Source organism: Dunckerocampus dactyliophorus, chromosome 3 (assembly GCF_027744805.1).
Source record: "Dunckerocampus dactyliophorus isolate RoL2022-P2 chromosome 3, RoL_Ddac_1.1, whole genome shotgun sequence".
Lineage (NCBI taxonomy): Eukaryota > Metazoa > Chordata > Actinopteri > Syngnathiformes > Syngnathidae > Dunckerocampus > Dunckerocampus dactyliophorus.
This window is the reverse complement of record NC_072821.1, coordinates 19768253-19790914: the sequence shown is the minus strand read 5'-3', so window position 1 is coordinate 19790914 and position 22662 is coordinate 19768253. Positions and strand designations below refer to the sequence as shown.

Genomic DNA, 22662 nt, shown 5'->3' with positions numbered 1-22662 from the left:
GTTAGTGATATGGTTCCATATTACGCAATTCCCTTGAAGGCACCATGAGAGCTGATTGACATGCCCCGGAGCATGCGTCACGAGTGCGAAACCTTCCACAGAGTTCTCGGGATCCTAAAGCGGATCCTTAGCTGGAATCGGCGAAGAGCATCCCCCACCACGTTTGGATGTCGTTTCTAGAGATCAATGGAAGGGTATTGTTGTATTTTGAGGTAGCGAGGAAGTCAGCAGCAGGTGCATGTGAATGGCGGTAAAAGTCAAACAAAGTTTTCTCCATATGGCAATCGCGCTGGTGGACTGCTATGTCTCGAGTTAAGCGTGTAGCTAAAAAATGAACTTTACCCGAAAGTTCTACTTGGAGTGTCGGGTCGAGTGAATTTAGAAAGAAGAGACAGAAGACAGAAGAGAACATGGAAAAGAACAAGACGACCGGCGGGACTAGCTCCTATGGCGGCACAGCCAAAGACCGAGTGAACAGGTAACGTGCTTTAACATTACATTTTAACGCCTTTAAAGCATACTTATGAACCCGATAACTCTAAAGGTTAAATATTAGTGTAAGTCAGAACTTTTGAAGTAAAGTTTACTGGGCAATGTAGACTTTTACCTTATATAATGGCTACCTTACTCACCATAGAACACGACTTGAATATCGCGATAACTTGGAATGTAAACCTGCGCTGTTTCCAATAACTTTCTTGCCTTTTTTAATGACACCACTGCAAATTAGTCCCACATCTTCACGTTTTGTTTTTTTTATTTTATTTAAAGGAGTAACCTGTCAACCCAGCATCGTCCACCTACTTCATGGTTACCTGCATCACTGAAGCCTTGTTTCTGTTTTGGCAATAAGAACTTTATTTTGGCCTTTATTTACACACTACTGACATTTAAATATAACTTTGCCTTCATCATCTGGGTCAGCAGGGCTTAAACATGTTGGACACATGTAGTGTGCAACCACATACTTGTTTTCTACAGAGACGTCTTGACTCTTGTGAAAGGGCTAAGCTAAGCGAGATTAACATGTTACCTAACCATCTTAAAGGCACTGGTTTGAGCCACCCACTCTCACCATTGTACAGTATATTTTGCCACATACATAAAACATTGTCCTAAACTAGTTTAGGCTATGTTTTTTGATTGATTGATGATCTAATTTATACATATGTCATCCAGGGTGGATCCCTATGGCTTTGAGCGCCCAGAAGACTTTGACTACGAGTCATATGAAGAGTTGATGTCCAGGTATCTTGTTGTGCTCACCCAAAGGTCCATTAAGTGGTCCAAACTACTGAAGGGCAAAAACAAGGTGCAGAGAAATGTAAAACGTGAGTGTGAAACGTGCAAGTGTCACAATGGCCTTGTCAAGTTAAGCATTAAACTTCCATGTTTTTCTTCCAATTCAGTAAAGCGTTACATCCGCAAAGGGGTACCCAATGAGCACCGAGCCCTCATCTGGATGGCAACTAGTGGGGCTCAAGACCAGCTGGAGAAGAACGCAGGCTACTACCAGTCCCTGCTTGTAGCTCAGCATGACCCCAAACTGGTAGAGAGCATCTCCACAGGTTTGCTTATGGTGTTTTTTTATACTCTGTTCACTTTAAAACGGCATGTAGACCCCAGCTTCACATCAAGACCGTTTTCCACAAAATGACGCAAACCTGGTGATGTGCGGCAAATTGGATTGAAAAATTTGATCATTTTACAAGTCACTGTCATATTTTTCTTATTCTCTATTTGCTTTACTTGGAGGTAAAGCCAGTGATTGTTTGTCCGATTTCTAAGTCAGTCATCAGGTGGGTCTTAAGGAGCTCAAATATGCAAATTATGGTGACATTTGATTGTCTAGGTGTAGCCCAAAGTAGAAAAAAATTGTAGGAAACCATACAACTAATATGCTGTAATTATTGGAAAATTGACACATTTTAGTGTTATTTAAAATGTTATTACGGTATTTTTATCCTTCAGTTTTATTCAAAAAATAAAATGGACACAACAACCTTAAAAAATATGGCAAAAAAGTAGCTTTTAATGTTTGGTAATTACGGCCCCCTACAGGACGGGAGTGAAACCTAATGGCGGGACTTAAAATTGATATGTTTAAAGGTTCCCTGTTTTTGTCTTTCTAACTTTGATTACAAGCGTAATAAATGTACAAATGAGCTAATTTATCACACAGGAATATCATATCAAGTAAGTAGAGATAAAACTACCACTATTTAACATACATATGTACATACTGTACATACAGACCACAGCTAGGTCTCAGCTCTGTTAAGTGCTGTCATTTGTCTTTTCTTTCTTTATTCTTTTTTTAGACTTGAATAGAACATTTCCAGACAATGTACAGTTTCAAAAGACGTCCAACCCGTGTCTGCAGAAGGCGTTGTGCAATGTGCTGCGGGCTTATGGTCACCACAATCCCACTGTGGGTTACTGTCAGGTAACAGTCTTTTCAAAGGTGTATATTTCAATGTTCTTTATAATCCAAAGCTTGTATGGCCAACAAAAGTCTTTGTGACTGTGTTATAGTCCACACAACCATGCTCATTGTTTTTGGAAGGGAAATATTTTTCAACAGAGCACAGTAGGCTGTTTTTCCAATTTAAAGTCACCCTTTCATTCATCCTTAAATATTCAGGTAGCATCCACTGATGATGTAAAAGCACATTTTTAATGATTGCAAATGTCATTTGTTCTCAGGGCATGAATTTTATAGCTGGCTTTCTACTGATCATAACAAAAGATGAAGAGAAGTCTTTTTGGCTGATGGATGCACTCCTTGGAAAAATCTTACCAGGTGTCTACTCATACTCTTACTTGTCAAGTTTTGCAAAAATGTGCGTTCCTCTTTTCCCATTAAGAATGTCTTAAGCCACAGGACATACTTTGTAATAAACACATCTGCTTTACAGACTACTACAGTCCAGCCATGCTCGGGTTAAAGACAGACCAGGAAGTGTTGGGGGAGCTGGTGAAGGTCAAGTCCCCCAGAGTGTGGAAGACCATGATGGATCACAACGTAATGTGGACCCTGGTGGTGTCTCGGTGGTTCATCTGTCTCTACATAGACATTCTGCCAGTGGAGGTAAGGGCTTCAGTGACTTATGGAGGAATGTTACTCAACTCCTTTCTCTTAAAAGGCTACACACAGTTTGAAATCCACAATGCATTTGTAATGCATTCAGCATTCATGTGCTCACTGGTTAATGTGCTTTTACTGCAGACAGTTCTACGAATTTGGGATTGCCTGTTCTATGAGGGCTCTAAAATCCTGTACCGTGTTGCTCTGACACTGATCCACCACCACAGAGTTCTGATTCAGCAAGCCCAGTCCCTGCAAGATGTATGCCAAGTTTTCAAACAGATCACACATGGACCGTTTGTGGAGGAATGTCACACATTCATGCAGGTAAATTACAAGGCAAAGCGCCAAGTACTGAAGTTACCTGCCTCGTCTTCATCCAGAGTTGATTTTCTTTCCTAGAAAATCTTCACTGAACCTGGAAGTATTTCCATTGCAACACTGACCAAACTCCGAGCGGCATGTCGAGCTCGTATCATTGCTCAGGAGGCAAACTGACAGTTTTTTGGTGCTCATGCTCTTTAAACATTCCATGGGAGGAAGAACCAGCTCTTTGCACCGTGCCCTCCTTGTGTAGGTCTCAACATTGTCACACATCAACATGAATGTAAAAATATGATCATGTGATGTTTATAGCTATGAGAAAGGAGCAGAATTGTTTACACTTTTTAGTTGGCATTTTCCTCTTTAATATGTGGTTAGGCACTTTACTAGAGAATAGATGTAGCAGATGCCAGGTCACATCAATTTTGTACACTGTAAGCACAACCACCAGACCTGCTGTATTTTTGCCATCCTGAATGTTATCAGTACATGTGCAACATGAATATGTACATGTAATAACATGAGCCAACATTTCAACATGTTGGTGTTGCATAACTAAACTGCATTTGCAAATGATTCCAGTGTTTCGTTTGTGATTTTCAAGTCAGATATTGTCAAGTAACCTCAGTGCTCTAATAAAACCACTCTTGCACAATATATTCAAATCACCACCAAAATGTTTATTATCTAAGATGTGCAATGCGAAAACAAGTTTAAATTGTTTTCTATAAAAATAAAGATCAAATCACTAAAATTCTAACGTTTCTTCTCAGAGATGCGGAGGATATCCCAAATAGAAAACAATGCAGAGTTGGACTGCTGGACCACCACACAGATTTAAAGCACATATATTTCATATTAATTTTTAACTGCCTCAATTTGCACAAGATGTAATGCTCGCAGTCACTCCACTGAAAAGCAATGTTTGGGGGAGAATGAGGGCAACCTATCTTTCCCTTTTTGGAGACTAGTGGGGCTCATCACTTGCTGATAGGCTCACTCAATTGGAAACATTTGAATATACACATTCTTAGCTGTCCACTTTTCTTACAAAAGGAGGAAATTCAATCTCTTAAAAATAAATCTTTATCCTTCAGGTCATATTACCGCATGTTCTCATAACTAGGAGCAAGAGGTGATCTGTAATTTAGCTAAAAACAGCCATATGTTATATCATTCAATATTTCCAAAGAAATCATTAAAACACCGGGAGGTGGCGATTCTCATCCTGGTTATGGTAATTTGTAAAGGTTGAATTGAAACTGAACTAGTGTTTGTTAAAGACTTTCCACCTTTCATTCAAAAGGCTTGTTCCTTTTATAAACTTTTAACTGTAGTTTTATTTACTACTTTCCCTCATGTACGTGGTAGTGGCCCCTGAGAGGCCGCCACAATAGGGTGGTCATTGTGGCCTTTGTAAATTGTTATGCAGGGTGGTCGTTCATTTTTTTTAGAACTGAAGAAGCCTTTTGCACTAAAGGTGAAATGTCTTCAAAAAAACAATGGTCCATTTGCTTCGATTCAACCATTGTGGTGAACACACACACACACACACACACACACAAAAAATGCTATTGTAGACTGAAAATGCCTCCAGCATGGACTCAGTTTGATGCACACTGTTGCATTTGGCTTTTCTTTGTCAACACGGAAAAAGTAAAGGAAAAAAAAAACTGTAGAATCCATATGTCACAGCAACATGCAGACATTTGCTTCCATTCTCTAATGCTTGTTGTGTCTGCAGTCTATTGCGTTCTCAATTGTCACACTCCACACAATCATGTCAGGATCCCCTAAGAGGAGAGTTATGTTCAGATGGTCTGGTATCCAGCATGGCTCCTCTTGCGGCCTATGAGGTATGCAATGAGGACAATCAGCACCAGGCCGGCAAGGGATGCTCCCACAATGATGGGGATGAGCATCTGGTCCTGGTCCATCTGACACTCCTCGGCTGGAGACAGGAGATTGATATAGACAGTCACAATGCGTTCATAGTGGCTTTGTCATTTTCACACCACAAACTTGAATTTAGGTTTTATTTTATTAGCTACAGCCAATAAAACTTAATGAGTCTCCGACCATAGCTTAAGCTTATGTTCACTTTAATCAGGTAAGTTATTTTTTTCAATCAGGGAAAAGTTTTTGGTTTTTTTTCAAGATTTTAGAGCCTTGATCTAAACCCCACCAAACATCTTTGAAATGAACAGATTGCGTCAAACATCAGTGACCTCTGTCCTCACAAATTTTCTTCTGCATTACAAAATGGACAAAATCCCAGTCATGCTGTAGAATTCTTATAGGAAGTCTTACAGAGGATTGTTAACTTATAGCCGTAAAAACGCCATATTCCATTCCATATTACTGTATGTAGGATGTGGAGGTGTCAAATTATTTTTGCTCATACAATTAAAGCTCAATGAGCATTTAATTTTTTTTTACCTGTGGAAAAGTGGTTGCTGGTGACTCCAAAGGCTTGAACTTGCAGTCTGAATGTGTTCAAAGAGAAGTTTTCCACAACAAACGTTTGCTCTGCGTTACACATGTAGGAGCGTCCCAGTGTTGTCCCCATGTAGTCAAGGCTGGTGTTCCCAGCTAAGAAAGGAACTGGACAGATAGATTTGTGTCTCTTAATTTTTCTGAGTAAATCAGATGAGAGAAACTATTGTACAAGCACGTGTAATACCTGTCATATCAGACCAATTGGCAAACAAGATAATCCCGCTAAGGTGGTATTTGTTGGTTGTGGAGTTCTGCAGAGAGAATTTGGATTAATAATTTGAGTAGCTAGAGAACGCACAAAAATCGAAATATACAATTACCGTGGTGAAAATGAAGCTGAGCGTGGTACTTCTTTCCTGAGTCAGATTTAAGGTAGCCCTGCTGTCTTCACATGATCCAGATGAAGTCGTCAGATTTGGGGTGAGATTGAAAATTTCTTGTATAGTCTGAAATAACAAAACATGTTACCTGGATACAAAACAAAACAATTCAAATATTTATAATACCTTATTCTGTGATTGAGAGAAGTAGGAGAAATTGAGCTGTAGTCCCATTTGGGCCAAGAAACAAATTGTGCCATTATTGCTAACGGAGTACGTTCCTCGTTGGGGTGTTGTTGGTTCTGGAGTTGGTGTAGTTGGAGTTCGGGCAGTGGTGGTAGGGGCAGTAGTGCTGGCTTGATCTGCTGAGCACACAGTTTCTGTGACAAAGCGAGGACAAGTTAGCAAGACACAGCCAGTAGCCTAGACAGAACAGAACCTATGAAGACAAGAAATGTCATACCAGCTGAACTCAGCTCATTTCCTGGCATGTACGCCTCAAGTCTCATATCAGAGAATGTGACCATTTGTCCCCCGGCTACAACAGAGATGGCGCTCACACAGTGGTAGGTGGTGTTGATCACTGCCCAGATTCCAACGGTAGCTGACACAACAGTGACCACATCTGAAGGGAAAAAAAGATGTGACTGACGGGTGACCAGAACAGGTGTACCGCACCTCCCATCCAAATTCATCTGGCATAAGCTCTAGGGAGGCACCGATCCACATTTTTTCACTTACGATCTGATCCCTGAAATCGGATATCTGCCGATACGATAAATTCCAATGTAACAACTGTTTGCTTGAAAATGCAACTTCGCCAAAAGAATATCAGCAAATGTTGCTTGAAAAATATCAACAAAACTTGCAAAACAGCACACACACACAAGTGCTCAGGCTGACATGTTCATGGCTTTACAGATAGACAACACGGAACTCTTAAAATCGCACGTAACTTCTGGGTCGCTAGATTATCATCATTGCTGTTGATTTTATATGAAGTTGGAATAAACCAATCTCTATGATACTCTATGATATTGTTGCGACCCTGCATTTTGTGTAGTGTTAAGCGTTTGTGATGACAGATTATTTTGTGTGGCCATCAAAACATCAGTCGCAGTGTGTGGCCATGTGTATGTGCCAGCCTGCGTGAGTGCGTGCGTGTGTGCGTGCGTGGCACACGTGAGGAGGACGGCTGTGGTGCATGTTTGGAGACAGCTATGTTCACCCGATACTCTTGGCTACATTTGCTGATATTCCTCTGGTTACATTTGCTGACATTAAAGCACAGATGTGGCTGGATCGGAAATTTCCAATATGTCAAATATGCTGGTATCGGGTTGGATCGGATCGGCACTATCCCTAATAAGCTCAAGCTTCCCCACAACCCTGAACACGATGCGCTGTAGAATGAATGAATGAATAATAGTTTGTGAATGAATAATAACTTGTCTTGGATCCAAAAATTTAGTAACATGCTCCTGTACAAACCATTTGAAAGACATTTATCAACAATGCTGAAATGCTTCACCAAATACATGTCAAGTCTTGCACATGAATCCCCTGCAAAATCCAAGAGTAAACCACTACAATCTGGGATCTTTATAACTAAGAGGATTTTACATTTTTCCCAAATCCGGAATTTCAATATTAGCCTTGAATATGTTAAACAGGACTTTCCATGTTAAATTTAAATTGCTAACTATGAAATTTGGTTTGGCCATCGATACGACAGAACAGTTTTGTTTTTTACGTTTAAACCAAAATTTAAAAAGGGAAGATTGAATATTATATGTCAAACAGTAGCCAAGGAATACCAACATAAATTAATAAACACATTCCAAAGAACAACCTCCTACGCAGAGATCAACTTATGCTGTGCACTGTTCAAGAAATGTTGAGTTCTCACCAGAGCTGTTGGCCTCAGCGAAAATAGAAGAGTCACTGAGATTGTATTGCAGCGTCAGGTTATCTACACTGTAAAGACTTCCATTGCTTGTGAAGCTCAGCCCCAGAGCATGCCCAGATCCAAACGTCGCCACCAGCCATGGTAAGCTGCCATCTGTGCCGCACGAGCTACTTGCTGCATCGACTGTGGTGGTGTTGGGCAGTGGCACTTGCACAGTTCTCTGAGGAAAGACAGGTGGTTGAGTCACTGTGGTTTTGAAAGTAGAGAGGCTGCTAAAATGAATCAGTGACGTATAAATATAGTATTTTCTGCTGTACGTACCGCGCTACTGGAGGTGTTGTACGTGATGGAGAAAAATGCAGAGAGTTCCAGCTTGATGCATGTAGAGTTCTTCTCCCTCACTTCAAGAGTAACAGCTTGAATGCAGCCTGCAGTAAGAGAATAGAATGGAAAAAATATATACTTTTGACATTTTCTCCTACAAAGATAATTCATAAAATAAGGTGAATAAAACATGTTTATTTGTTAAAATTGGAGTTAAACATGTTTGTTAAAATTGTAACTAATATACCCAGAGCACAGTACAAAATATGACAATGTATGTATCAAACTATGTGTTGAATATAATTTTTTTTTTTACATGAATAACATTTTTGCCATCTTTCTTGTTGCTATTCGTCCTTCCATTTTAGATGAAGGCTTATTGCTCAACAACAACGTTGCTTACATGACCTACATTCACTGTGACGCAGTTACCAATACGGCCGCTAGATGTCTCTCGACAGGTCCGGAATTATGTCACAAAGGCTTTAAATGTTTCAAAGGATTTTTCAAATGAATTAATTTTTTGCAAAGGGGATGGAAAGTGTCCATTTTTTTATTTTTTAGGCAGAACTTAATTTCTAACAGAGGTAGTATTCCCTGCTAAAAAGGGAGTACATAATCACTATGTAGGTTTTACTAACTGATTGTACTTGGCACCAAACTTATACTGGAACACCCTCGAAACTGGCAGCATGCATGTACATGCTCTGTGTGTGTGTGTGTGTGTGTGTGTGTGTGTGTGTGTGTTGTGTGTGTGTAGGAGCTTTTTACTCTTACTGCTTCCAAGCCTTTAAAGGGAAAGTTCAGATTTTTTTTTACATTAAGTTGTAGGACATCCCCATCAGCAGTGTAGTGTATCAACAGTGACTTACCCACCACTTTGTCCCATGAGCAGAGTTGTGGTCGGATTTCGGTGATGAGAAACATAATTCTGATTAGTTGGTGGGGCCACTTAAGAGTATATACTCTATATATAGGCATATTGTTTTGCGAAGCCAAACTCTGAAGTGGCCCCACCAACTTACCGGAACTACGTTCCTCATTACTGAAATCCGAACATAACTCGGCGGGGGGGGGGGGTTAGTCACGGTTGATGGACTACACTGCTGATGGGGATGTCATGCAACTTCATGTCAAAAAATCCGAACTATCCCTTTAAATCCCACATCCTTAAGAAAAAAATCAATTAAAAATAAAGCAAGTCAGTTTGCCCCACAAGTTGAAAAAGACCACAATCCCTCTTTTTCACAGTATATATTTATATGGAAGTTTTATTTACTCAGAACTTTCATCAAATTACTTCTCCATATTGAATACTGTAGTTGACATTCAACGTAATGCTTCTTTGTGTTCAGAAAAGAAAAAAACGTATTTTCAACATCCATCCATCCATTTTCTATGTCGCTTATCCTCACTAGGGTCGCAGGTTATTTGCAACATAACGATATCAATTTTGCTATATATATATAGGATTAAAAAAACTCATCAAATAATCTCATACTTCAATCACACCTTTCTTCCAGTGCTGCCTGCTTAAACTTGAACCTGACATGTTCACTTTGTAAACATACTGCTGACAGTTTTGACAACCCTGAAATCCGATCATTAAGTAGAACTCTGTATAATGAAACAAAAAATGACACTCCTTTTCAGTTCTGAGATGTGGTTTACTATCAGAAATAAATCCTGATAGTATATTTCTATCCAAAAAAAGATACACGGGTTTATTCACTCCCTTGGTCAGCAGCTGGGCACTGGGTAAAGAAAGAAGCGCATAGTTCTGTGTGCATAACAAAGCAGCATACAAACACTAGTCACATGAAGTTCTCAGATGACAACAAAGCTGTAGCTGTTGCATAACATCAACAAAACCTGTAGGTTAAATTAATATAGAATGCAGTTGAAATGTAGAGTGATGCATGTTGAGAGCAAAACAGACAAGTGATTGAATTGGTGAAACTTAAAAGACAACTAAGTCATAGTGTATTCTTTGATGACGACAACCAAACCGGAAGTTCCTTTCTTCTACTTAGCCGGGCATTCAGTGCTTTCAAGATGCTTTTAAATTAACAGACGTAGAATAAAGACTCATAGGGGGGACAATTATTAAAATACAGCGTAGTTTCTCTAAAGCATTTCTTAACATGTCGAATGAAAAGGTTTGTTCGCCATCTTATAGTAGCGAGCATTATGTAGCAGTTTATGCTAGCTGACGAGATGTGAGCGTCGTTCCATGTAGCCCGAAAAACACTCACCTAGCACCGCAAAGCAGATGAGGAGCAGTAGGGCACTACAACCGTTGGAGCGTTTCATCTTTTCGAGTCTTGTCACAACAGGGGTTTTTGTCTCACTGAATCCAGCCGTGGAGATGCTGGTCGCCTGCCGCCGATGCCTGTGCGTATCGACCGAACAAGTGCACTTGACTTGACGGACTATAAAATTCAGCGACTCTGGTTCTGATACAGCCAATGGGCCTTGTTCTTCTTGTTGTAGTCAGAATAGTCCCTTAAACGCTATGCTGTTAGAAACGGCGTTATACGCAGATGCTTACTATTGGCCACTGCTCCTCTGATAACGAAAGCTTTGAAGCGTCATGTGAACTGGTAGCATGTCACGTGAGCGCGCACCCGAGCGCCGTCCACGCGATACTTGACAGCTCGACGCCCACAAAATGACAATAAAAAGTTCTCTTGAGTGTGTAAATAATATGTCCCATGTGTCTACATAATATGCCTCTTAAGTTGTATTGCACAAATCTAAGCTGGTTATGTGGGCGATACATCCATCTTACACTCGAAATATGACACTTCCAGGAACAATATTCCAACACTATACGTGAGGTTTTGTTTCAAAGAACTCACACACATGTGCAACATCAAATAAACTTGTGCACGTTTCACACTAGTTCCCCCATATTTTATTTTACTACATCCGTCATTCCAATAAGTGAAACACCATGTTCAAAATACAGGAATTAAACAATAATGCAAAATATGTAGACACTTCAGTACACACAGTGGTGTGAAAAAGTGTTTGCCCCCTTCCTTCCTGGTTCTTGCAGAACCAAAGTTCATTTCAGCTTGAGGTCACAAACAGATCGCCGGATATTCTCCTTCAGGATTTTTTGCTAGACAGCAGAATTCATGGTTCAATTTATCACAGTCTTCCAGGTCCTGAAGTAGCAAAACAGCCCCAGACCATCACACTACCACCACTATACTTTACTATTGGTATGATGTTCTTTTTCTGAAATGTGGCGTTACTTTTACGCCAGATTTAATGGGACACATACACCTTCCAAAAAGTTCAAATTTTGTCTCATCAGATCGCAGAATATTTTCCCGAAGGTCTTGGGGATCATCAAGATGTTTTCTGGCAAAATGGAGACGAGCCTTAATATTTTTTTTTGTTCAGCAGTGGTCTTGGTACTGGTACGCAGGCTGTTTTTGCCCAGTGTCTTTCTTATGGTGGAGTCATAAACACTGACCTTAACTGAGGCAAATGAGGCCTGTACTTCTTTGGATGTTGTTGTGGGGTCTTTTGTGACCTCTTAGATGAGTTGTCGCTGCGCTCTTAGGGTAATTTTGGTTGGCTGGCAACTCCCAGGTAGGTTCACCACTGTTCCATGTTTTCGCCATTTGTGGATAATGTCTCTCACTGTGGTTTGCTGGATTCCCAAAGCTTTAGGGATGCTATCACTTTTTCACACAGGGCCATGTATGTTTGGATTTGTCTCCCTTAATAGTAAAAAGTTTCATTTAAAAACTGCATTTTGTGTTCAGTTGTGTTGTCATTGACTAATATTTGAATTTGTTTGATATGAAACATCTATGTGACAAACATGCAAAAAAAAAAAAAGAAATGAGAAAGGGGGGAAAAATGTTTTCACACCAGTGTACTTGAAGGACAAACTAAACTTCAATGAAATTATTCAAATATGTCCACAGTAAACTATGGAAAATATGTATAAATACATTAATATATTGACTACATGGGTAGGAAATGTGAGTCCTCTGTCCCAGACACACACACACACACACAGAGTGAGCAGCAAAGTGCATGCATTGTGGTTAGTCAGCTGACACTTTCATCAATTCACGAGGGGGTGTAAAACCCCAGCAGGAACGCAGAGCCCACTTTAATGCTGCGCTCCAACGCTTGTCAGAATCCTGCAACATTCTCCTCACACATCTTGACCACATTTTAAACAGCAGACCGGCTATATCTTGTTTGATAATACTTACAAAGGTCTATGATAGATGCATGCTATGCACTATCAGCACTAACATTCTTGAACGTGCTGAAGACCCTAACATTTGTTTCAATAAAAACTCAAAACAAGGGCACTTGGTTGTCCACAAATAATTAAATATCAATTTATTCACTTTTCTCATTCTTACATAAAATACAATCTGATCTAGAAAAAATGTCCAGGACATGTCAACAGAGCAATTTGGTTAAACAAATAAACAAAACACCGCAGAAAGTTACTCTCCTTCTGGCCCAATTGGTAAATCTCAACTCTCTATTCACATCTGCAGCAACCATGTCTACAAGGAAGAAGTTCTCGGACAAAAAGAAAATAAAACACGTAAAATGTGACAAACTACTATGATACAAAATGATTTCAGAGCAAAGCCACTGAGGGAATACAAACAAAAAAATACCTGCTCAGCGCAGAAAAACAAAGGAAAGTGCAGGTCTTTTTTTTTTTTTTAAACCAACCCAAAACAACCTGGATAATTTCTCCAGCCTCCTCTCAGACCACTTTTACTCCCATAACAGACCCCAGATCCATCAGAGACATGACAGCCCAGTCACGTCTCTCTCCTCTGTGGATCTGCGTGTGATCTGGATGCTGCACCCATGATCATGGTTGAGGAGAAAGATAGGCGCCAGAAGAGAAGCTGGATGGCTGAAGGGCTGTGGAGATGCTTTGGGAACCAGCTGTACACTTGCCAAGAGGAAAGTATGGCTCGACAGTGGTAACCCCTCAGGCAACATAGTGGTACTGGTTAGGAGTCTCCTTATCACGCTCCATGTAGTCTCTGTCTATGAGGGACTCAATCCGCTTCTTCAGGTCGCCAGGCTGTGGAGAGAAGAGTGCATCAGATGCAAGTGACGGAAATTAATAGGTAATGAGATTAAGATAAGTCACCTTGACAGGGAACTTCAACTGGTTGTAGAGCTCAGACACTAGTAGGTTGTGACTGAGGGTCTTCCTCATTTTCATGATGCGCACTACAGCTGCATCAATCTGATACTGCCGGTCTTGAAACACGCGCTCTGTGGTGCTGACTTGCTCCTCAACCTACAAGGAAATTTTAACTTCATGGCAAAGCAAACATCGCTTTCGGGAATAGATACAACAAGAAGTGTGTTCTTACGGTTTCTTTCATTTGAATCTGGTTGATTTTGATGCGGAAAAGTTTGTGTTTAAAATCAATGTTGAAATTGAAACGGTCTCCATTCTCCACATCTTTCCCTCGTGGGTTCTTGTTCAGGACGCGGGCTTTTCCACAGGCCAGGGACTGCAATGTACGCCTTAGCTCGCCCTCCTCTGTGCAGAAAAAGAAATACAAAGTAGTCCCTATGCCTTCTAATTACTCACTTTGCAAACAATTGAGACATTGATGTCAGAAAAATATAACTAACCTATGCCTGTGGCAGTACCAATCTCCTCCACGCTGAATTCCTCTCCCTCATTGAACATCAGCAGCACTAATGTCTGGAACAGGGAGACCTGTAGCTCCTTTTTTCCCTGCAGGATGATGAATGAAGCTGTCAAGTTAAGCCCAGTTCTGAGATGTTCTGCAAGAAAATAGTCTTGCTTTGGTGATATATGAACTTACGTCTTTAAACTCTGCTTTTAGGACAGAGTGGCCAAGTGTGGGCTGCCACTGCAGCTTCCTCCCACTGTGCTTCCCCAAGTAGAACAGCTTAAACACCTCCTGGAGTTTTACCATCTCCCAAAATAAATAAATTGTACATTAAAGGCCAGATGGGATTGGCAGAAAAAGAAGAAAATAATTATTTTGTTATTATTGGTATTAATGTAACAATATGTTATTGTGGCTGAATGGTGTAGACCAGGGGTGCACACACTTTTTTAGCCTGCGAGCTACTTTTAAAATGACCAAGTCCCAAAGATCTACCTACTACTATAAATATAGAAAGTATATACATTTACTATATTTATTTTAAAAAAAATATGAGTAGGTATTTATGTACGTTATACATGTATATCAGAAGTGCACGCACTTTCTCAGCATGCAAGTACAAGTCAAAATGATCTACCACTTTCTACAAAAAACATATAACATATACAAAATGTAACCAGTGAACTCTGAAATTCTACTGTAAATATTAATGATTAGTATTTCACATTCACATTTTCAAAGTTTACAGGTAATCAAAGTAGTTGCTATCATAATTCACTTCAATATGGAAATAAAGATAATTACACATAACTCCTAAATAGTTGTGTACATAACCTGAGTACTGGTAATATGCCTATCAAATTAGCTATGTAACGTTCATTAGGGGACACAGTTCATGTATTACATCCAGTTAGCATTTGCTATCAAACATTACCGATATACGAGAATTTAAAATTATTATGCAAAAGACAATGCAGCCGAAGTCAAGGCAACATATTGAAAAGGTTTCACCAATGGGCACATTTTTTTATTTCATCATGAAATAATAGTTTAAGAAGCGAACATATAGGAAACACTGATTTCTGTAGTAGAGTTCACGGCACTAAGCAAAGCCAGTAAACCGTACTTTTTTTCTACGTAACTAGCCGCTACACGTGAACAGATAACTTTTCTTTTAGATATAGACATCTTACCGCATAATCATAATAATAAAGATGAAAGTTGCATCTTCGTGTGTAGCTTGAAACGCTGCGGGGGAGCAAGCGCGAATCAGGAGGGGAGTTTAATCTCAGCTGACTGATGTCATATGACGTCTACAAAGTGACGTTTAGGCGATCGACTTAAACTACCTTGGCGATATACCGGTAGCTCGCGATCGACGTAATGGCCACCCCTGGTGTAGACATTGAATCATACTAACCTGGTAATTTAACCCTCTCAGTATACTATGTAATATATATTATATTCTTTGGCATATAAATTCTATCATGATAAACAGCATCGGCAAGAGGCTGAAATGTGTATTGCAATATGGATTGTAGGCTATATCGCCCATTCCTGCTCTCAATATGGCGCAGTGCAGTTCTACACTACAACAAACTTCAACCACGATAACATTTGTGTTGCCTTTGTTGAAAGTGTTCTGAAAAAATTACAAAACTGAATAAAAATGTTTCAAGATGAGCCATCCACCTTCTATTCAAGTTAGTAAGAAGCCATTCTATTTGTTATGCTGAAAAGAAAAGCTCCAAATTACTTACCTCTGAGGGCAAGTGAACCTCCATGGGTAAGTATGAAGGCCAGTAACCCATAGTGAGGATGTTGACTGTTAGTTCTATGTTGCTTGGCTCACTCTGGTTCTGCATGTACTGAGTAAAAATGCCATAACTTCATCTATTAAATATGCATTACTGACCCAGTGCATTCTCAATTCATATTTTTCAAAATGACAACATGTAGATATGGAGACTGCAAGTACCTGTTTGAACTGAATCATGATGTCTTTGGAGAGTTCCATGTCCTTAAACATCCCTTCTAGCTTACTGGTAAAAGCTGCGCCACATTCTACATAAAGTCAACAGCACAATCGTCACAACCAAAACACCTTTGCACTACAATTATGCTGTAAAATAGCAGAAAGGCGCATTGTCGTTGTACAAAAAGGAGGCAATGTCTCATGAAGAATATAGTGTGGAAAGCAAACCGGCATTAAAGAGAATTTACTTTAAATAATTATTTGCTAGTTAGTCTCTCACAATCTCATTAGATACAGTAATAGTGTACAGCAGATCCCCGGTATTCACAGGGGTCACCCCATAAAAAGCCTATTTCCGATAATCTAATCCTTATAATATGCCTGTCAGTTTTAAATTCTGTACTATACATTAAGAAACAATTACAGTATACTAAACGTATACAACATCACGTCTTGTCAAAGCATCTTCCTGCTGGAAAATCTTGAATGAAATGACTTGTGAGAGAGCGTCCTCTGCAGCACACTTTTTCCCCTGCTGATAGCGTCATAAACCCACTGTCTGTTTAAATTTATACAATTACAAAAAAAATTACTATTTAAAGTGGAGGAAAAAAAAATCTGAATATGTTCAGGGAGTGAATGCGGAATTGTGAATAGGTGGGGATCTACTGTATAGGACTAGAAATTCACCATGTTTCAGCTTGGATAGCATTGACTTTTCAGCATCAACCGAAGCACTCTTGCCAACCAGCAGACGCTTAGCCAAGTCCTTCTTATAAAAAGCTTCAAAGACATCTTTTCCTGCAGGGAGAAACAAGTAAATGTCAACTTTTTATAGCAAAACAAAGTGTTGTGCATATTTTTAATGTTGCCATTGCCAGCAATGGTGACACTGGGATGGATATCATGTCTCCTATACCACCATCACTTCTGTAAGCAACACGACTATCTGATCCAAGAAGTGAGTTGACCTGCAAAAAAATTTAAAACCCAAGAACAAATACTAGTAACTCACCATGGATGAAACGGAATATTATCATTATCTTGTCAAGTAATCTCTCCAGCTCTTCCTCTGTAGCCTCCTTGTTACCAGCTCTCAACTTTGAATCCACATATTTAGCTGAAATTGAAGCAATAATTATGCAAGTTAAAAAGTTAATACAGTAAATACTGGAGCAAAGTAGTAAACCAAACAAAAAACACTGGAATATGCATATGCACAAAAAGCTGCTATATACATGACTACAGTAGTGCCTGTCGTAACTTGTGTATTCTTATGCTTGATGTACCAATGAGTTCTGCGGGTTTGTTGGGTCGTTTGTTGATGAATGTCTCAAAGGCCTCCTTCATGGCATTGATGAATCCCTCATTCCGTGAAAAGCAACACTGGGTCACATTGTCCATCTTGTCCTTAAAATCCAGCAGCTCTTGCACCATGTCCTTGTCCTTCTCTGGCGTACAGACTATCTCTCCACCAAAGGACTACAGAGACGGTTAGAACATATTGGTAGGAAGAAAGAAAACAATTGGACTCGCTGAGACTGAGGATACCTTTATGTAGTCTCTCCAAAACTGCAGTAATGTGGGCAGTCCTCCCTTCACCTTGCTAAACAGTTGGTAAAGTAGGGCCAGCTCAGTCACGCGGTTCTCATCTAACAAAATACTTAGACCTGTAAAAATGTCACAAAAAACATTATTTTTGTACGCTATTTTCCAGATTACTAAATAACAGCTGCAACATTGTATCTCTTTTACTTATAGACCCTATAACAATGACGGTTTATCAGGAAGTGCCCTTGATCGAGAATGTATATTATCTAGTGGATCCCCGCACAGTCGCAATTCAGTATTCATGGCCTCGCAAATTTGCAGATTTTTGGGAAAAATGTCTGCGAAAATAGGCATTTTTTTCCTGAGAAAAACATCTCATTTACCTTAAGTCCGTAATAATTTATAAATACGTGATAATACAGGTAAAATGTACAGCATACATGTGCCGCTATTAAAAAACGGCCACAATTTACATCTTTATGCTTCACTGATAATCATGGATGTCCCGATCTGATATTGATATCGGTGTAATATCAGCAAATAAACTAGTATCAGATTTTACTGGCTTGCAATATCAGTATCGTATCAGAAGTGAAAAAGTTGTATTGGGACACTCCTACTGATAATGTTTTTTCAGTAAGCATTGAGATTTCGCACTTTGTTCAGCAGTTCTTGAACGCACCATAGTTGCTGTTAAGTGAAACTTAAGATATAACTTTTACACAGTGACTCTGATTCCACCTGTTCATCGATCACATCATTCATTACTGATGAGTACCTATACATTTTATGATTTAAAATGAGTTTGATAATATAATATTTCTGTGGGCGTCTCAATTACTCGCGGATTTTTCAACTTTCGCTAGTGGTAACCATAACTGCAACCCCCGCGCGAAGTAGGGATATACTGTTTAAGCGCATCACTTACCTGGACAGTGATATGATACAAAGAAACATAAACACGCACACAAGAATATACTTTTTTTTTTTTTTATAAACATGGCTATACGTACCTTTTTGCAAAATTGCAGTCATATGCTCTCCTAAAAGCTGTTTCTCAACACAGCTAATAAGAGGTTTCCTACAAGACAGTAAAGAAAACAAAATATAAGGTACATAAAAACATACAGATGTGTGTCCAGGCAACAGACTTTGACAAGACAATGAAAACAAAACTATTTTAAAGTGGTTGTCGATGTCAACGTTGTAATGATAGCTATTGCACTGGTGATAGCTGTAATGATCAAATTTGTGAACACACAATATTGTAGACTAACATAGTTAATAATGAGGAGAATGTGGAGAAATTCAATATCTCTGTACAGCTAAAAAAAAAAATGTTGATAGTATAATACAACATACTATATGGATGTTTCTATTGTCACAGTTGGTCTAATCATTTGTACTATGTTGCATTGAGTCTGGGTGATAAGTTTTGCTGTATTACTGGGTACTCTGGTCGAGGTAGCTCACGATACGATCATTCTCCTCCTCCAAACGACGAGCCACATGATGCAGGTACTCGGGCACCTCGTTAGATAAAAAAAAAAAAAACATACATACATTTATGCACAAGGATAATTGAGATTGTATTAATTAGCGCTAATATTACAGATTTGTACTAGTAGTCACTCACATCTCTTTCTTGCATCAACTGCTGTCCCTCTGCAGAATACAGACGATTGGTCTCAAGCAAAAATCTCTCTTCAAATGACTCTTTATACACCTTTAAAGACATCAGACAGTCAAGGGCTTGGAAGAAAAAGAAACCCCATGCTTACAGATCTAGTATTTTTATTTTGGTCCACACTCAATTGTGTACCTGAAGGTCTGAAAGCATTCCCAGCAGGCTTCTCAACAGACTGCGGTCAGCCGTCTCGCCATTACGCTCAAGTTCGATCTGCTCCAAAATGCCATCTACTGTGCGTTTCTGAACAGCACTGTCACTTACAATGTGAGTACGGAACAGTTCTAGCCCCGTGTCCCTGTAAGACACAAAGAACCTAAGTTTCCACCATTCACCTTGACAAAGTGAGTGCATGGATCACATTTACCAGATAGATGGGAGCAGCGAGCTCTGCAGCACATAAGTACGATCCAGGAAGAGAAATATGCTTCGGATCATTATCTATACAAAAAAAAAATTGTACAAAAATGAGTATACACATAGAATCTATGCTTAACAACAGCAATGACCAAAGAGTCCCCCCCCCCCAAAAAAGACAAAATATTTAAATGGATTATTGGACATAAAATCTGATCAAACCTTACAGTTTGCCTGCAGTGATCCTGCCAGCAGCGATTCATCCTCTTTAGGAAGGAAAAGTTGTCCAAAGACTCTGTGAGCTCAAAGTTATGGAAAAGTATTCTTATACCTCCTCCTCAAGTATATGACTTCATTTCCCTGGCAGGATTATTCACAAAAATGACAAGAGGTCGAACAAAATTGTATGCAATGTCTTTTAGTGGGGGTGTCATGAGACACTCAGTTGTGTCTATGAGAATGAGACAAGATGTTTTAATATTACTTTTAAAAAAAGTACAATGAAAAATATATATATTTTTTTTAATCTATGACAATATATTGCAATCTACTAATTTCTACTATGTTACACTGTTCTCCACACTGTGTGTATGCTAGCGGCCCCGCCTCCACCCAATGAGACAAAGAGACAGTATGACTGACGAAAGGGCTGACTCCTTTCATGCTGTTACAAATGCGCCAAGGTGCTGAAACCAATGCCTGGAGTGAACTCTCTTCCTGCCTGTTTGGAGGCGTGATACGAGGAAAACAGACACGCATGCACATGGCAATATATCGGCGGCCGCAATATTATCAAGTTCATTTTAATTTATTGTGTGATTAATTAATTAATTATTGTCCCAGGCCTAGTGCCCACGAGACATTTTTTGTCATGTTTTTAAATCTCTTAAGATTTTGTGACACTCCTATGTTTCTCCAGGTGGAGCACAAATAAAAGGGATATTCTCTAAACTGGTGGATCTGGGCTTGCACGTGATCCTCACAGACTTGCCGTAACTGCTTGTACAGCGTGGGGGACACTTTATACGAACACAGGTTCTCCACAGCCTTCGAGAAGAGGAGTGAAAGAGAGACAGAGAAAGAGACAGGAATGGCAGCAAGACATTTTTAACAAAGGTTGTTTTAGGACATGCTGAACATCATTCATATAATTTAATAATCAAGCTATTTGGCCAATCCAGCAAAGTAACAAGTGCCGTTACACAGGTAAAAACGATAAATCAGTAAATAAGATAGACTGGCTTTGATTAACTGGTGATAAATAAAGGTGGAGCAAACCTGATAGAGCTCTTCAAGATTATACTTAATGGAGGTGCTGTTCTGGATGGCACTGACTGCATCTCGCAATTTCAGCCACGTGTCTTCAGTGTAGTTCTCAGCTAGTTTTGGCCGATCTGTTATCAGGAATAAAAAGTTTAATATGCTATAATGATGTTTTAAAAGTACAACACACAAGTGCATCTCACTGAATTAGAAAATCTTTGAAAAGTTCATTTCAGGAGTTCAATTCAAAAAGTGAAACTCTTTTAGTCTATGGATTCAGTCTATGGACATAAAATTTGAAAAATTGTCAAAAAGTCCAATATTTACACCTTTATCAGCAATTGAACTGCAAAAACTTCCCGAGCCTTTAATTGGCTTCTTGGTCTTCAGTAAACTCCTGAAATCAAATAACTTTTGCATCATATTCTAATTTATTGTGATGCACCTGTATGTTAATAGGGAGAATACAGCTACAATGGACAGAAAGGTAAACTGGTATTGAAACATTACCCACTGTAGTGTAGCTTAATTTAAAAAAAATTATTAAAGTTTATTTTTTCTAAAAATGCTATTTTCGGGCAAGTTACTGTATTTACAACCTACTGCTGCAGTTCTAGCACAGCGGCGTTACCTCATAAACAATTGGGTTCTAATAATATAACGATTACACACTCAACAAATGTCACAGCTACAAACCTATTGCACAGTGCCAGCTGTCATGTAAAAAAAAAAACTACATAAAAACAGTGTTAACACTAAGTTGTATGCATCATGAGTATTTAATCATTACATGACCTATGACTTTTTGATATCATGATCTGTCTTAAAAGTGGGTCATTGTCGCTAATGCGGCTGTATGATGATGTTGACAACCATACCTTTGAAATTTTTTATCACTAATTTCCTGGAAGTGGCACTTTTTCCTGAGGCCATGGAAGAGGTCCTGGTCATCCCGTTGGTGTCCGTTAAAGCAGAGAAGTTGGCTCTCTTGTCCTGTCTGGTGTCTTCGGCCATGATCAGATTAGCACTATGTCTTAACGCTTGGTGCTTCAACTGTCTTTGCTAAGTTTTCGTTGATGGCCGAGCCGCCTGTTTATTGTCTAACGCCGGTTAATTTTTTTAACTTTGTCCTTTTGGCTGTGAGCAAAAATGTCCCGATCTTTCTACAGCACATCTGTGAGCGAAAACTGAATTATGTTGGGTTACACAACTAAATTTAAAAACAAACATCAGCCAGCTAGCAAACAGTGTGCTTCTGTAACTGTAGCATAGTAGTCACCGCAACGCATTAGCATCATTGCTAATCCACACAACTTTGGAAAACTTACAAGAACGAATCGGGTCGATTTTAACATTCCGCGATAGCAAACGACATCGTCGGCTCGGCATATCTGCACGTTGTGTCAGAGGTCCATTTTATTCATGCTCAGAGACTTTTCTCTGACCAAGCGGCTAGCTAGCACAACAAAATGGCTTTTCGGTTCATTTGGACAGGTGCATCTTGGGGGAAATGTAATCGAGTTGCGTTCACAAACAGTTGAACATGCCGGTCCACTTACGAATAGCAAAATCATGCAGCAGTTAGCTTATACAGTAATAACACATGGTTGTATATATCGACTTGCATTTGTGGATTTTAAATGCACAGTAAGTCAAAAAATGAAATGGTAATTAAAAGTGGTTCATTGTAACACAGGTAAATACA

At 39.4% G+C, this 22662-nt stretch overlaps 3 protein-coding genes across 6 annotated transcripts; 1 reads left to right on the top strand and 2 right to left on the bottom strand.

Annotated features, from left to right (window-relative positions):
- The first annotated feature begins 68 nt into the window (after positions 1-68).
- On the top strand, positions 69-4099 carry grtp1a (growth hormone regulated TBC protein 1a). 4 transcript variants are annotated; one of them, XM_054771623.1, is made up of 8 exons: positions 69-478; positions 1180-1331; positions 1410-1568; positions 2322-2431; positions 2707-2803; positions 2919-3091; positions 3230-3415; positions 3491-4099. In XM_054771623.1, exons 1-8 carry the CDS (start codon positions 411-413, stop codon positions 3584-3586), a joined length of 1041 nt encoding a protein of 346 aa, XP_054627598.1. In that variant the 5' UTR covers positions 69-410; the 3' UTR covers positions 3587-4099. The 4 variants fall into 4 exon arrangements, with proteins under 4 accessions (XP_054627598.1, XP_054627599.1, XP_054627597.1 ...); XM_054771622.1 differs by having other exon boundaries at positions 70-478; positions 2322-2446; positions 3491-4088; XM_054771624.1 differs by lacking the exon at positions 3491-4099 and having other exon boundaries at positions 2322-2446; positions 2707-2843; positions 3230-3407.
- On the bottom strand, positions 3736-11076 carry lamp1a (lysosomal associated membrane protein 1a). Its single transcript, XM_054771621.1, has 9 exons — positions 10720-11076; positions 8462-8568; positions 8141-8360; positions 6695-6856; positions 6418-6611; positions 6232-6357; positions 6096-6162; positions 5852-6016; positions 3736-5363 (listed from the first exon to the last, which is right to left on the bottom strand). Exons 1-9 carry the CDS (start codon positions 10775-10777, stop codon positions 5224-5226), a joined length of 1239 nt encoding a protein of 412 aa, XP_054627596.1. The 5' UTR covers positions 10778-11076; the 3' UTR covers positions 3736-5223.
- Positions 11077-12776: 1700 nt separating this feature from the next.
- On the bottom strand, positions 12777-22461 carry cul4a (cullin 4A). The gene is made up of 20 exons (XM_054771168.1): positions 21836-22461; positions 20973-21088; positions 20638-20741; positions 19922-19991; positions 19705-19778; positions 19473-19635; positions 19287-19376; positions 19098-19180; positions 18664-18731; positions 17651-17769; positions 17389-17581; positions 17115-17219; positions 16790-16900; positions 16103-16188; positions 15885-15992; positions 14317-14430; positions 14120-14225; positions 13852-14024; positions 13623-13775; positions 12777-13553 (listed from the first exon to the last, which is right to left on the bottom strand). The coding sequence occupies exons 1-20, from the start codon at positions 21969-21971 to the stop codon at positions 13458-13460; spliced, it is 2268 nt and encodes a 755-aa protein (XP_054627143.1). The 5' UTR covers positions 21972-22461; the 3' UTR covers positions 12777-13457.
- Between the last annotated feature and the right edge of the window lie 201 nt (positions 22462-22662).